Here is a 16,653-nt window from a genome sequence, read left to right as displayed (position 1 = left end):
TTTAAATTAGGTAATGATTATATATAAGATACAAAGATAGTTAATAAAAGTGTTTGTTGTTTAATGCCTATTCTCACCATTCCAGATGTCTGCTCCTTCAGACTCCGCCTCCCCCTCCCTCACCACGAACAAGCCCCGCCCATCGTGCACCTGGGTCTTTCCCCGAGCTCGCCGACTAGAGGCAAAAGAGCAGCAGAGCTCCTCAGTGCGCGCGCGGGTAGGCTACACGGACCTTACGAGCGCGAGAGCCAGACTCGCTTGCGACGACTGTTTTTTTCTTTTTTACGTCCATTTACTATTTTTTCTTTCTTTCTGTCCGTCTTTGGGATTCGCACTTATATCCTCCTCAGCGCGGTGTGTTTATATTGTTTCTTTCCTCGTTCCTCGGGACAATAAGAAATAATAGAAATAGAAGCGGAGGAGAGGAGCGCGCGAGCGGGTGCAGCATCATCTCGCGCTCACTCTCTCTCTCTCTCTCACTATCTCTCGGTGTCGCGCGCTTTCCCCAGTCCAGGCACGCGAGCTCTCAGCGCGTCTGCCTTCTAACGGACGTTTTCAAACGGACGCGGAGAACTTCCAGGACCCGTGCAAGAGAGAATAACGTTTTCACGTCCAAAAAAACAAACAAACTAACAACAACAACAACCAGGGGATTAATTTTGCCCTGGTGAACAACCGTGACGCATGGTGGGAATTTCTGCTCCTTTTCAGTGTAAGTTCACATACAGTGATTCATTTTTGTTTATTATTTATTTATTCTGGTTTTGCTCCAGCCTAATTGATGGGCTGTGTGTTTGTGTGTGTGTTTTGTTTTTGTGTCGTTGTGATTGGGGTTCATTAACACATTTAGTGGATGTGCCAAGAGCGTCAGATATTGCCTCGTAGCTGTTTATAATGGTTTATTGCTCTCAGTGTTTTATTACATGTTTGCTAAACACAATAAGGGTGGCACGGTGGCGTAGTGGTTAATACTGTCGCCTCGTACCTCCAGGGTCGGGGTTCGATTCGGTCTGTGTGCATGGATTTCGCATGTTCGCATCGTGCTTGGTGGGTTTCCTCCAGGTATTCCGGTTTTCTCCCACGGTCCAAATATTTGCGGCTTAGGGTTTGGCGTTCCCAAATTGCCCATAGTGTGTGAACCCGTGTGTGTGTGTGTGCCCTGCGATAGATTGGCACCTCGTCCCAAGTGTACGCCGCCTCGTGCCCTCAGTCTCCTGGGACCCTGCATACAGGATAAAGCGGTATAGACGATGAGCGAGTGCATACAACAAGACCATTTAGTCACTAAAAAGCTCAATGAAACGCAAAACGTCGCTTTTATTATTTCATAATATTAGAAATTTAATGCATTTATTTTGATTATCGTGTGTTGACATGTCTTTTCAAAGATTATCTGCACCGGAGTCTACTTAATGAAATGAAATCCTATTAATAAAAAATAAGATACATTTTAGTTATATTTACTTATTTTGCCGTCTTGCTTATATTCGGCATGTGCATCAATAATAATAATTAGTACTAATTCTACTTCTAATAATAATAATAATAATAATAATAATACTTTTAAAGACTAATAATTAGATTATCATATGCGGCGTATAGAATTGGTGATTTAAGTTTTAAATTCTTCCGCAGTTGACATTGTTAATCTATTAACCAGGCTTTAAAAACAGAAACATAACCAGTGGTCCGTAGTAACAGAAGCTAAGCCCCTGGACTCATCAGCTTGTGCGCTCTAATCAGCCCGAAAGACAGAGCGAGTTTTCCCCAATGCGCAAGCGCAGTCCTACCGCCGAGCTCTCATGCCTAATTTTACGGCTGCTTTCCCAAAAAGTATTCTTTCTCTCTTGGTGAAATAGTACCCAACTTGGTACTTTGCATGTGGAAAAAAAAAAAAAAAAATTGGGACTTTATGAGCAGGGAGATTTAACACAATAATTTTGCATTTGCAATGGAAACCTGATGATGTGACAATTTCATTTAAAAGGGGGAAAAGTAATAATAAATAAAATTATTCAAAGAGAAGTGATCAGTATGCGTGTCTGCGTCTACGGTTTGTCTCATGGAAGATGATGTCTCTGACTAAATGATCAAGTGTTGCCTGCTAGCACTGCAACCTCAGCGTAACTTGACCTTACAAGTAAATTACCATGACAAAAAAAAGTTTGAAATAGTGCTATAAAGTTAGAAATAAAGGAAGCCCAATTCCAAACAGAAAGCATCGTGAACCTACATTCTGATCCTGAGCTTCGGTCTGTTTCTGTGTGGAGTTTTGCATGTTTCTCCAGCTTGGTGTCCAAAAACATGTATGTGTTATGCAAAAAATAAAAAATAAATAACACTCAGATTTAGCTGCATGCCATGGGTAGAAAGGTATGTGTATACATGTACGCACAACACTTTATTATGAAGCAGCTTGAGCTCATTTTCAAGTCGATCACCTCACTCCGTGGATGACAGCGTCCACTTTAGACGGTCTAAATGTTTGGGGAGCTCATTTAAGTCAAACTGGAGGTAAATCCTCGATAAGGAAGAGCGCGTTGAACACAGCGAGGACAGGTTCGACATCATCATCTCGCCAAAACCATCTGCACAGCCGCAGCGTCACACACCTGTTCCTGTTCCTTTCTTGCACTCCCACTCAAACACACGAAACCAGACCCGGCCACAGCTCAGCGCCGGGAGGGTCACGCCGCCTGCACACGTCTGGGTTTAAGGCCGCTTGTTACTTTCTTATAAACTGTCACGAAGCGATGATGGAAGTGACACGCTCCGTACAGTACGGTGCACCTGAATATGGCTTTTTTTTTTCGAACACCTGCTCGGTACATGCAAGCAACTGGCTGCTGAGTGAGTGGTGCGGTTTAGCAAAGAACACGCACACGTATTTGGCTGAATTCCAAGTATCTGGTTTAATTAGTGATGTCACCCAAATGGCATACTCAAGCTGATTTGCCCATCAGAGCCACGCACCAATCAAACAGCCTGTTTTTTTTAAATTATTTTCCATCTGCTTTGATAGAGAAAGTATGCTCTCTGAGTGCTCAGTCCTGTAGGTTTGCATTTACTGCAAATGTTTTGGTGCGGCCCTTTATCAGGGAAACCAAATCAACAGTCACAGTAAGCTGTAAAAATTTAAAATGATGCTTATTTTTATGAATTTGTACCCCTGGTAGAAACCGGATCAGATAAAACATCTGCGCTTTGTCATCCTGAGCGAGGCTCATACTGTATATTTACTGGAGGACCACACTGAGACACACTCGATCCTCTCTTGAGCTCTTTTTTTCCTTCACAAGGGCTGTCGATTTGCTTCGACACCAGTCACCGTGCTGGGTTAGAAGATGAATTATTGATGCCCACGCCATCCAGAATCCAAGTTCCAGATCGATAAGAAGCATCGACGGCTAACAAATTTTATCAACAAGAGAAGGATGTATAAAGAGAGACAAGTGAGCGACGAGTAGCACGAGGACGGAATATTAACACGCCGTAAAAAGCGCTCCGGAGGCTGAGGGGAAAGAAAGATGTTGGCTGGATGTTTTTTTTTTTTTTTTTTTTGCATAGCGGTTGATGAAATGATGAACGAGCGCTTCCTTTACATCTGTAGCATCGACCGCAGTTGGTCAAACACTCCTGCTCCAGCTGACAGGTGTCTGGACTTCCTGCTCTCTCTCTCTCTCTCTCTCGCTCTCCCCCCTCTCAATCTCTCTCACACACACTTATTTTCCTCTGTCTTTCGCTCCTGTTAATCCAATACTCACTTGCCAATTAACGACTCCTACTCTTCGCCTTTGTTATCCCGACATGAGCTCGCACACTTTTTTCGCCCGCATTCACACACAATACGCACAATCTCTCTCACCCAGTCACGCACGTACAAAAAACCTCCTCCCTGTCTTCCTCTGCTCTCTCTCTCTCTCTCTCTCTATTTATTTTCCTGCCTCCATCTGGACCAGGCTGATATTGTAATCGCCCTAATGCACATTGCCTTCCCCTCACACTTGCACACAATGTGCCATCCTGACAAACCCAATCCCCCCCCCACAACACCACCACTTACTCTCTCTCTCTCTCTCTCTCTCTCTCTCTTTCTCTCTCTCTCTTTATTTCCGATTAACCAGGGACGTGCGTTTAATGAATACAAAAGCCCGCACGCACCGCCAGCAGCTAATCTTATTGAATAGGTGCTTTTTTCAGCGATGCAGAACAGCGATGATGGTGCCAGAAGTGAAGATGTAACCCGCTATCTCTGCGCCTCCTCCATTTTTCCCCGTCACTGAATTTACATTTAAAGATTAGCCCTTAAAAAAAAAAAAGGTGGAAAAGATTCGGGGTTGGCGAAGGTGTTTGCGGATGGAAGCGTGCGCCGCGCAGTCGCACATGGAGTCGCACATGCAGTGCTGGAGCATGAAGGTGGTGAGAAAGGCCAGATTTAAAATAAAAAAAAAAAAAGAATGAAAGGAAAGAAAAAATAGATTGGTTTTAGTTAATGCGCGTGTTATAGATGTGTAGATTCAAGGCATCAGTATATATCAAAGGAGAATGTGATGCATTTGGATTTGTTTCAAATTGTTTAAAAAAATTAAGAAGCTGCTCAGTGAAGACGTTAAGCTGAGCAGTGATGGCTCAGTGCACCGCTCGATCCTGAACATCCAAAATCTTTGTTAGCATCTATTGATATTCATATTCATATTCGTATTATTATTAGCCCCAACCTATTAAATTTGACGTATGGATTTTGATACACCTTTTTTTTTTTCCTTTTTAATGAAAAGGCCAGCCCACGTGGCCCAGTAAAGAGGAGCCCTCGAGGCTTCAAGACTGCTTCAAGAGCTTAAGATCGATACACAAAGACAGTGAGCCCCTGCAGTTTCACTTCACATATCGACATATCCAGTCGATGACGACTCGCCCCGCAGAAAGGTGAGAGGCGGAGAAGTAAAAAAAATATGGATGGATAGAACCGACGCCAGCCACGCGGGTTTTTTATTTGATTTTATTATTTATTTTATTTTTTTTTATAAAAAAAAAAAAAAATTAAGCAGTCGGTCGATGCGTATTTGAAGCAGGCGGCGTTTTGAAATCCTGCCACTGAGAATTCAGACGCTTGATGCTTAAGCATTAAACCCGATATCGAATTCCGAACGACACAGACACTGTGGTGGAACGAGGGAGAAAGAGAAAGAGAGAGAGAGAGAGAGAGAGACGTGTTGGTGTTACTTTGACCAGGCTTTACTCTTCCTCTCATGTCTCCTGTCATTCTCCGTTTCTCACCTCACCTGTCTCTCACACACACTCGTTCGAAAATGAGCTACCAGAGAAATCGTCACGATCTCTCTCTCTCTCTCTCTCTCTCTCTCTCGCTCAGCGTGCAGGAAAATTGTGTTGTTGCCAAACGATCAGCAGGTGCCTGTGAGAAGAATGCCCAGTGTCAATTATTTTTCAGCAGAGCCAATTCATAAAAAAAAAACCGACAGAGGCATAAAACAGCGGCGGTAAAGAGAAACTCTTAAAAAAAAAAAAAAAGACGGGACGGACCTCTCCTTTTCAGCGCGTTCATTTTGTTAAACGGCCGCCGTTGAATGGAGCAGGACCCCTGGCGGATCCGAAGTGTGCCAATTGAATGGGGAATTGCGGCGAATTACTTAGCATTATCTCCCCATGAAAGACCGAAGAGACTGTTTTAGCACAACAAGCACGTCAGACATGGAGAGAAGCCGCGGGCCAACGTGTTAGAAAGCAAATACCTCGACGGGTGTTTCTCTGTTCTTTGCGACACAGTAGCAGACAAAGAATGCCGGGCCACATCCCGGATTGGATAAGGTGAGATGTCACCGACGAGCCGCGAACGACGATAAAGATCTCTCGCTGCGAGAGGCAAGTACGTAAAAACTTCACAGAAAATAAGGAGAACAAAACAAGCCTGGGATCCTGTTTACGGGTGGTGTGTTTTTTTTTTCTTTCCTGACTTTTTTTTTTTTAACTCCTGGGAAGCAATAGTGCCTGCCAGGAGAGATTCCTGAGTGGCCCAAGGCTTCCGGTAGGAGCTGGTTACAGATTATAAAAATACCATCCTCCCCAGAGAGTACCTGTTAAGGCAGGGTTACATTTTTTTTTGTTTGTTTGTTTTTTAAATACACTTCATTCAGTCATCTTGATTGGAAATGAAAACGACTTAACATCCTGTCACATGACCACAAATCTTAAAGCAGATGCATGTGAGAGTGACGTCCACACAATCGTCACAGCTCGTAGAACTGCGAAACAAGGCGACCTGGTCAACGTCCCTAATTAGCGAGCAGAACATGGGGATATAAGGGTGGAGGTGAAGAGAAGAGAGGACAGTGAACCATGCCATATTGATCCACACCCACGATAAGTGTATCAATTAACCTTTATATGCGCGACAGCCATTAACGAGCCGAGCTTCTGGCCGCTGACCCGCAAAACGTCCTCATCCCTCCTGCTGTGTGTGTGAGGTGAAGCTCTCTCTTCAGAGGAACGTCGTTTGTACACTCACATGGATTGTGTGATCATAACCCAAACCATCTCCTACGCTAAAATGTTACTGATTTTAAGGCATCCAATCAATTAAAGCTGTTTTTTGTCATGCTTTATTTTAAATCAGTTGAATTATGTTAAAAAATCCGTCAGGTATCAGCTCCTTCCAACCAAGCTGAAAGTTTCCACAGCGTGGTTAGCCTCGTAAAAGAAAAAGAAAAAAGTTGCTGACCAAAGCTTTCACAGCACGCAGACGGAGAAGGTACTGTATGGATGAACTCGTGGATGCCTGCGGTATAGATTTGCGACGCGGAGTGTTATTTCATGCCCTCGCGATCCCCTCTCTGATTTATTCCTTCCAAAATACACCTCAGCGCCAGCGCTTAAATAAGTGCAGATTGTGGCAGAGGGGAGATTAAGACCATACCCCCGAACACAGAAAGGGGGGTTCTCATGGAGCAATAAAAAAAAATAAAAAATAAAAAACCCAGGCCGGGCGTATAAATCTGTCTCGCCTTATAAGGTCAGAAATGTTTTAAGTTGTTGCAGGGTGTTTTTACACGCGCCAGTAATCGCATTTCCATTCGTCTTTATGTCTTTTTATCAACATCTGGTTTCGTGCACCGCAACTTTCAGTAACAAGTATTCTTTTATAGGACAAGCATTCCCAGCTCTGCTTGGGCTATTAGCCTAGCCTTGGCTACCGCGCCGAGCAACGACCTCCACATATGTTTGCCATTTCTCCATACCATTTACGAAATGTAATAACTTTTTCAGGGGGGCAGCGAGTGAGGTTGCGTATCTGCGTGGGTGTTTCTTCTTCATCCCTTTCTGGAGATTTTTTTTTCTATAATGTTTGTTTTTGTTTTTCACTCTTAATATTCTTCCAACCGAACAAACTGCTTACTGCCTCTCAGGACTTTGGCGAGAACAGTTTATCCCCTAAATGACAGCTCTGTCTGCGCTTCCCCTACTTATAGCTGCATAGAGAGAGAGAGCGAGAGAGAGAGAGAGCGAGAGAGAGAAGATGAGAGAGTGGGAGGAAGAGAAGGCAACAACTCTCCGCTCGAAGCCGAGCCATTTGGCGTTTAAAAGGATGCGTCTGTTTTGAGCCGTTCCTCTCTCCTCCGAGGCCGATCAACAAGCACACACTTTGGCAGTGGTGGAAAGATATGATCTTAATCTGCTATTTCCTCTTTGGCAGTATTAAATTGTCCACATAATAATTCACAGCTGTGCCGAGAGAAAGAGAGAGAGAAGGTAAAACTCCACAGCTGCATCATTTGGCCATTTTTGTATTGGCCATTCTTTGTTTTCAGTTATGTTTATGTTATTTTTTCCCTCCAACAATATGCATTTATTAGGTGTGTGTCTAATTAGGTGTGACAGGTGCGAGCATCATCGTTCTTTGCCAAGATTGTTTTGTCACCTTAAAACAAGTCAATCATGTCAACATTTTGGACCGATTGCAACCTCATAAAGCCACGTATCGGCTGAACGTCAGTTGGTCGATGATCCCGATCTCTTTCACTGACCGCCACAGGAAGGTAAATGTCGATAGCTGATTAGCGAACGGAGAGACATCAACGTATTAAGATCCTTTCAGCTACTTGACAGAAAGAGCACGAGTCCCTAAAAAGGCCCTTTGAGTCCGCCGAGTGCTGAAGGCATCCCTCGTGGCCGTGCATGTGCACGTGTTTTCGTGTCCGTGATAAATCAGAGCTATAAACAGACTTGGCTTTATCTACCATTGGCACCATATTCCTCTCTCTCTCTCTCTCTCTCTCTCTCTCTTTACTCCCACCTGCCACCCCTACCACCCCATAGGATTTTGGGGCGGGGGTTTTGAACGAAGAGGAAGGTTGAATCTAGAATGGCTTCATTCAAAACAACAGTTTGTGCGTAATTACCATATGAAAGGTAGCTCCGAGTCAGGCAAATCCGCACACACTTGTCTTCAATTATTTATCCGCGTTCGGCAGCGGACAGACGCTATGAAAAAGGAAAAGGGGAGGGCCCTCTCCGGAAGCAACACGAACACACGTTACGAGATGGAAATAGAGTGAAGCCACCAGAGTGGATTAGGATGACCAAGAGGACGGAGGAAAAAGGAAAAGAGACCAGAAGGTGATCTTCTTAATGGAAAGCCAAAATCTACAGTTCAGCAAAGAATCTGAAGATTTTTGACATATTTGCTTCTGGTAGCTACCAGAATCTAGGCGAAGTTTGATCTGTGGATCTTGTGAGCCAATAGAAAGTTGTTTTCAAGGGGCCACACCAGACTTTTTTGCCTCATCGTTGTGGTGAAACTAAAAAAAAAAAAAGGAATGCAGTCTTGTCCATCGTCATACGCTAGAGGTTTTTGGCTTTTGGCATAGGCTCCAGTTTTTGTGTCTCTGCCCGCTAGGATTTACTCGTTAGCAGTGTTGGAACATCTATGTTTTATTTATTTCCTTTTTTTTTTTTATTCTCATTGCATAAATGTACAAGAATGAGAATCTAAGAGCTAAATTGGAGCACTCCATAAAATCATACAGCATTCAACAAGAACAAGCAGAAAATAAGTGGAATGTAAAAGAAGAAGAAGAAAAAAAAAAACTAAAATGAAACAGACGGATGAAAGGGAAAGATGATATGAGAAGGAATTTCTCTGGGTGGGGTGTATTCCATTGTCTGCCATTGTCATTGAAAGCGCAGAAGATATGAAAAAAGAAAAAAAAAAGAAAAAGATGAAGAGGATAATATCTGCAGGATCCAGAATCTAACCTGAACACAGCAAAGGAAACCAGGGGAGGAGAAAAGGAAAGCAGGAAGTCAGTAAAAGAGCAAGTCAGTGTACATAGAGAGAGAGAGAAAGAGAGAGAGAGAGAGAGGGAGAAAGAGAGTTATCCAGACCTGAGTACCAGAAGCCACAGAACTATAGGAACAGAAGTGCAGGATAGAAGAGCAACGGGAAAAGCCAAGTCTATGGGATCACATGAAATCTCATTTAGCGTGTGGGTTTGTTTGCTCATTTCACCACGCCGATTGTGGTCGCGTAGCCATATTCATCACCGTAATGTATTTTTAAGATCTCTTTCCTGGAATAGCAGCAAATCAAACCTTTTCCTTTTTTTTTTTTTTCTTTTTCTTTTTTTGAAAGGACAATTACCAAAGACCGCCGCTGCATTTAATAAACCGATTTCATCAGGTAATCATGTGGCTAAAGAAAATAATTCCTAAAAACAAAGCTGGAACTGCTAAAAACCGCAGCGCAGATGAATTTTCAGACTGCAAAGGGTTGTATAAAGAAAAGTCATATTAAAATAGTACGCTTTACGTAATCCCACTTATTAGGAAGTACAGGGTCAGTGAACAGGGTCAACCATGATAAGGCGACCCTTAAAGGACAGACATGCGACAGAGAGCCATGCGCAAGGGCCCAGCAGTGTCAGCTTAGCAGTGCTAGAGCTTGAACCTTTGACCTTCTGGTCAGTAAACCAAAGCCTTAACCTTGAGTATTTACAGTATATTAAGAAAGAAAATTGAATACATCATTATTCCCAATTCCAAATCAAACGTTTTTGGATGTAATCATCAGTATTGTTCAAATTTATTACCATTATGGCATATCCTTATTTTACACGTAACTATAAATAGTTTGAAAAGAGTCAGAGTATCATTCTTTAATTCATTCAAATGGTTTTTCGTGGTTCCCGGACATGTGGAACAACTGGAATGCTTTATTTTGTTTTTATTAGACCAGTCACTAGGAAAGTAAGCAAAAATAACTAGCAGCATTTTTTTTTAAATTGAAATGAACATCACATGATTAACATGTGGGCTCTAAACACTTGTGTTGTTTCCCCAGCTGCAGAATTAGTATCAAGTCAGTGTGGATGAGACGTGCTAACTATAGAAACAGTACGAGAGAGATAGAGAGAGAGAGAGAAAGAGAGAGAGAGAGAGAGTATTCTTGTTCTGGTTATTCTTGTTTTTTTGTGTAATTGATTTGGTCGTTGCAATGGCAAGCGGTGTTCCAGCTTCAGATTCTCATGGAGTGAAAGATATTAAAATTCTACCATCATCACCGCGATGACTCACACATCCTCTCCTTTCCTTTTCTTCTGATCCTCTCCTTCCTCTCCTTCCCCTGCCTGCCTGCCTGCGAGTTTGATACAGCGTCTCTGAGGATTACTTCAACAGCAAACGAGGGATGCTAATGGCACACATATGCTGGAAGACAGCGTCCCATTTTATGACTCAGACACGAGGTGCTCCGGATCCGGGTCGGAAAAAAAAAAAAAAACGTTTGGCTTCACTTCCATTTTTGTTTACTTGTTTATTCTTTTTTTTGTTTGTTTGTTTGTTTGCTTCAAACCTTTATTCTCCAGCAAATCTCAATTAACGTTCCGTGCGCACACAATAAGCCACTCACCTCGTGCACCTCGTGGCAGATCTGCAGTGCCGGGTTGTCATGGCAACAACCGGTCAGCCGGGTCAGCGGACTCTCGTTTCCACTGCTCCCCTGTACCAGTGTAGGTAATGACATCACAAAACAGTTAATCGGTGACACCGTGGTTTAAAAGCACGAGAGACAAAAAAACCCTCTCAGTTCTGGGGTGCGAGCCATTTTGAAGGGTATCCAACGTTCATGTTTAGACAATGTGTCAGAAAGTTTCGTAATCAGGCTAATTTACCGTGGAGTGATTTGTTTAAATCACCTGGGATTGAAATTCAAATCAATTCAATCTAAACAAGGTCGTTAATTGTTTAAAGACAGTTACAGTATATATATATATATATATATATATATATATATATATATATATAGGAATTTCAAAACCTGTTGTTATTTTAAAATTCTTTATATATCACACTTCAGGAAAAGACAAACTTGTATTTATTGCTATACACAATATATATAATAATAATATGATATTATTATAATAATACATCATACCATTTTTCTTTTCCTGAAGTTTTTGCTGACTCTATAAATATAAAGGATTTTAAAATAACAACAGGTTTTGACATTCTGGCAAGCAACATTGTTTAATGTTAACTTACAGCTTACTAAGGTTACATCACTAAAGTAAAAACATTTATTATATAGTTTCGTTTTATTCCATATGTTTTCATATCAACCAATAAATAGTTATAAACTCAGCAGGGAAAAAAAGACATTTACAGTCTGTAAGACTGGCAATATTAAAATCTTTTATACTTAGAAAAAAAAAGCCTTGTTTATCTTTTACATGTAGATATTAATATTATATATTATAATATTATATTTTTCCTAAATGCACTCCATTCCCTTTAAAGAATTTACCGTAAACCGTGAATTTTTAAAGTTGTAAATAATCATTTATTTATTACATATATATTATGCCTGAGTGAGAATTCTGCTCTTAATTTCAATATATTGATGTATTTTTCTTTAGTGTAAATGATTATTATTATACTTAAATGATGATATAATAATTCAAAGTAACATCAGTGGAGAACCTTACAGTACTGAGGTCATGATACAATCTAGCTGCAGGACTCAAGTCTCTTCTCATCTGTAGAGTACCATGTTGTGTGAAGCAGATTTTTATTTTTCTAAATGATTCTCGTGTCCCAGCTTTTTGTTTTTTAACTGCGGCGTGGCACGGCCGGGCACCGTATCTGGCACACAGGCTTGTTGATGCCCAGGGCGGATCTTGCGGAAGGCAGATAGAGCAGGCCGGGCCTGTTTGGGACAGCAGAGGTCAGGCCCACTGGGGCTTCCGACTGTAATTACCTGAGGATGAAAACATCTCAGGCAGGCCAGGAGGAGAGAGTGTGTGAACGGAGGGGGGATATCAGGGGGCAGAGACATCCTGCCCGCCCCGAGGTTCCTGACAGTGGCGCTATCTCTGCCTGGCCCGCGGTTCCTTCCATTCTCCAGGCCATTGTGTGCAGCAGGGCCGGGCCAGGAACGACTGGTTCCTGTTGGACTCACGTTCTTTCTCTGTCCCTGGCCCTACTGACAGATTCCTCCTGTTTTGTTTTCACTAGCGTTTTTTTTTTTTGTTATTAGCAGTGAGAACGTAGCAGATTGATGAAAATAAGTACACAGTGTTTTTTTTAAGCAAATTTGCTTCATAAATTAAATTATAGTCGGAAAAAAAGGTTTAATATGTTAAATTATATTTCTGTCCTTTTTGTGGACTTGAGTTGTTATTATTATTATTATTATTATTATTATTATTTTCTTTTTAAACAATGTGGATTTCTAGTAAAGCTTTGCACGTTCTGTAGTTATGAATAGGAAAAAAAAAAAGAAAAAGAACGAATCTAACAAAGTCTAGTGACAAAGGGTGTTCGGGTGGGTGAGAGTTTGTTAATCCAGCGAAGTGTGTACTGCTAGCGCCTCCTAGTGAACAAGCGTCGCAGGATGAGTCACGTATCTTTCTGAAGCTCTCTCGTTCTCGTCGGCTATCCCTATGAGATGAGGTAGAACGCTGAATTATATCTATCATCAGCATGCTTTGACGAATGAGCTCTGCTGTGCTTTAGAGAGTGTGTGTATATGTGAGTGTGTGTGTGTGTTTGGCCGCACAGCCCGCCACGAGCACAACTTGGCTCCCGTTCAAACGAGCGGGCTGATTTGTGACTGATGAGATAATTGGCTTTCATGAATCAGCAGAAGAAGTGGGACACACTCTGTTTTTTTTTTTTTTTCCAAGCTTCATCGAGCTCTGTAACTGAAAAGCGATAAGTAAAGGAAAAAAAAAAAAAAAACGAAAAAACAAATGTACAAGGTATATATATACAAGGATTGTATTCATACACGTGAATCGGTCAGGATTAAACCAGGGCAGCTGGAAGGAGAGAAGGAGTCTGCGAGAAGTCTGCAGAGAGAGCTGGAGAAATGAGTAGCAGTCCTTATCTACAGCCTGCTCTAGGATTCAGGGTCACCAGATTGGACAGATGGCTGAGAAGCTGGAGACACACACGCATGCTGTCCGTATTTTTTCTCCCACCCATTCACTCACACACATAAATAAGGTAAATAAGGTAGCAGGAGAACAGAGTTTTATTTCTCAGACGCTCTCTGAGACACGCTCGACTAGTGGGTTAGAAAAGATAGCTTTGTTTTTATTTTTTTTTTATTCTATTTTTGACTCTGCAGTAGTGGTTTTAAAAATGAGCTCAGGGTCATAAAGTGCAGCCAGTTTTTATTTCATTAGCGTTATTATCGAGTTCCTAGCCTGAATAGGATTAATCAGGATACTGACGATGGCGTAATTCCTCTTAAGAGCCAGCGCTGCATTATATGGTTGTGTACAGAGCTATCTGTCCTCTTCCACATACAGTACAAGTACATGACATGGCTGATTTGTTCCCTTCGTTTCAACTTACAGAATTAAAAAACAAAGTGTTAATCATGATCTGTTGCACGTCTCAAGGCATATTTAATATATTTGAATAGCTGTTTAAATCGAAACGGATAATTATCCTACAGACACTGAATTTAGTTTATAGTTAACGAGTCGAAAAAGTCTGAAAAGTACACTGTTTTGTTTTTCAAAGAGCCAGACTTTCTTTTTTTTCTACGCAGCCTTGAGGAATACTTCTCCAGACTTTATAAAGGAGCGAAAAAAACCATCTAACGTAAGGGATGAACCAGTGCGAAACAGGTGCAGATGATCAGGACGGTGATGCTGAATGCTGAGTGGTTGGAATGGACGAGAGGGGAAATGAGGTCGCTGCTGAGGTTGTTATGTAAACAACCAAATATTAAATTGTATCTTTAGGTACTTTGTAGTTCAACTTAATGTACTGTACAGCAAATTCGATATGGAGCGAGGAGGCGTGGCTCAAGACTTTTGCCCAGTACTGTACATATTTAAAGGTCTCTTTTCATGCCTTTTTCTCACGCTCTTTATAGAAAGTTATGTTCTTCCTCTCTCTCTCTCTCTCTCACCCTGTCACTGTATTCCTTGGCTTCCCTACTTGCACGGATGCTCATCGTATAGCGTTAACAGCTTCCAGCTGTGTGGAAAATCAGGCTCTTTGGAAAAGCAAAGGCACAGAGTGGGCAGGAGGGAGGGAAAAAAAATCCGGGCTAATTCGTACCCTTTGTTGTGCGTCGGCAAACCACAAAGGACGTCGTCCCCCTCCAGCAAACGGGTCAAGCGGCGCCGGGGTAAACGCGGATCACGAGAACGACGGCCATTCATCGGGCGCTCATTGACTGCGTGTTTCAAGCCATTCAGCTTGTCGAGCTCTCAAGACAAAAGTCAGAGCCATTCAGGCTGGTAAAGGCAGCTAAAGGAGCCAGTGACGCTCCTCCGTCGTCGCCATCGTCCCCCCACCTCCTCCTTGTCTTTTTATTACTCTCTCAACCTGTTAATGCAGCCAGTACTTAAAGCAGGCTGAAAGCACACTTCTCCACCCTGTTCCTCTTTTGGCTTGAGGAAGACAGGAGTGAGATCAGAATAGGTCTGTTTTTTTGTACAATGACCTGGCTGACTAAATAAAGCCAGTTATTTAGAAACACACACTTATTGAGCAGTGAAAAGCGAGAGGAACGCACAGAGGCGTGTGCGTAAGCATCCGTCATGCATGAACGCAGAGGAGATTTTCTCTCACACACATTCCTATAGTTCTAAGTTTTCACTTTTTTTTTTTTTGTCATGGTAAATGGACGTCTCTTTGCAGGTCAGCAGAAGTTACAGAGATTTTCTCAACCTCTTCTGAACCTCCTCAACTCATTTTTAGTGCAACATTTACCATCCAAACAGGTATTGTTTTTTTTTTTTTTATGTACTTGATTTAAAGGATTCTGGTGTCTGATTTCAAGATGTGTCATAATTTGATTACTCATTAAACGCTTAATTGTAAGTATTGTCTCGGTGTTGCATTTTAATGAACCTCGTCTGCATGGTGCAGCTCCAATCAAAAGCATTCTCTTATAGGAGATTAAAAAAAAACGGTCTACATTTTTTAGAGCACCAGAGTGACCCTGATGCTTAAAAAGAGAAAGAAATGGAAGGAGGCTGGAAGGAGGGAAGGTAGGGAGGTAGGATGCTGGGAGAGAGAAAGAGGTTAAAAAAGACAGAGAGAGAGAGAGATCGAGAGAGTATACTATTTAATGAGGGAAAAGAAAAAAAAATCAGTCTCTCCGCCCATCTCTCTCTCTCTCTCTCTCTCTCTCTCTCTCTCTCTCATTTCTCCACATGGAGCTCATCTGCTGTTTAAGGCGGCTGGGAGAAATGCCTTCAAGCTGACAGGGACTGAAAGCCCAGACATATGTTAATCACATGCGGCGATGGCAGTTTGGAAAGAGAGAGAGAGGGAGAGAGAGAGAGAGAGGAATTGGAAGGAGAGACACAGGGGGGAGGAGTGCCACTCTAGAGACTTAAAACCCAGCAGCAGCACCAGCAGCAGATGAATGCCTTTGTTAGGACTCTCCAAATTGATTTTTCTTTTTTTAATGAGGCTGCCGCTGCCTCAGCTGTATGCGCTCCTGACGTGACGATGGGGGGGGGGGGGGTTTGCGTTGTTACAGAGGAAGGAAAAGGAGGGAAGGAAGGATGCAGATCAGGTCCTACAGATGGGGAACGATGTATGCCCTCATTTTCCCCCAGCCTTGAAATATCGGGCCGCGCATCGACGGGTAGCACATAAATCCCACGCGCGAGGTCGATTCGGTGTGCTGGAGCGATTGTGATACTCCACCGCCGCAACGTCTGTACAAACACAAATAGACTTTTGCAGGAGATTAATGGTTCGTTCAAGTCATGATGAATGTGAAGACATGTCATGTTTGATTCAGGACAAGGTGATGTGACTATGTAATAAAACACTGTGATAAATTCTATTGCAATATGTATTTCTGAAAGGCTGCTGTTTTACTGCCAGTTTGTTCTGAAATGTATTTATCATGATACATACATGGGGCGTTCACCTCAAACAGGGACTTAAGGCGCAAAGAACGACTGACTTAGACAGTTGAATTATTTAAACGTTTTAAAGAATTTGATCTGTCCGAGGCGGTTCAGAGCCCACTGCATTCATTTCCGCGAACACTCGCGAGAGAGTGAGACATCTGACCCGATAACGTCTGATGTCGTCAACTTGCAGAAGAGACGCATCTGTCTGTGGGATCTGTACACACAATCATTCACCAACACCACT

At 42.3% G+C, this 16,653-nt stretch overlaps 1 protein-coding gene across 5 annotated transcripts in view; it reads left to right on the top strand.

Moving 5' to 3' along the window:
- Positions 1-204: 204 nt before the first annotated feature.
- runx1t1 (RUNX1 partner transcriptional co-repressor 1) overlaps positions 205-16,653 on the top strand; it is a 55,620-nt gene continuing 39,171 nt past the window's right edge. For 4 of the 5 annotated variants that reach the window (XM_053489856.1, XM_053489855.1, XM_053489854.1 and 1 more), the window contains exon 1: positions 205-712. In XM_053489856.1, the coding sequence (XP_053345831.1) occupies positions 685-712 (28 nt within the window). In that variant the 5' untranslated portion in view covers positions 205-684. Of the gene's footprint in view, positions 713-15,238; positions 15,258-16,653 lie in introns of those variants that run through there. The other variant, XM_053489858.1, reaches the window with a different exon arrangement.

This window comes from Clarias gariepinus, chromosome 28 (assembly GCF_024256425.1).
Source record: "Clarias gariepinus isolate MV-2021 ecotype Netherlands chromosome 28, CGAR_prim_01v2, whole genome shotgun sequence".
Taxonomy (NCBI): Eukaryota; Metazoa; Chordata; class Actinopteri; order Siluriformes; family Clariidae; genus Clarias; species Clarias gariepinus.
The sequence above is the reverse complement of the archived record's forward strand: the minus strand, read 5'-3'. Positions and strand labels throughout refer to the sequence as shown.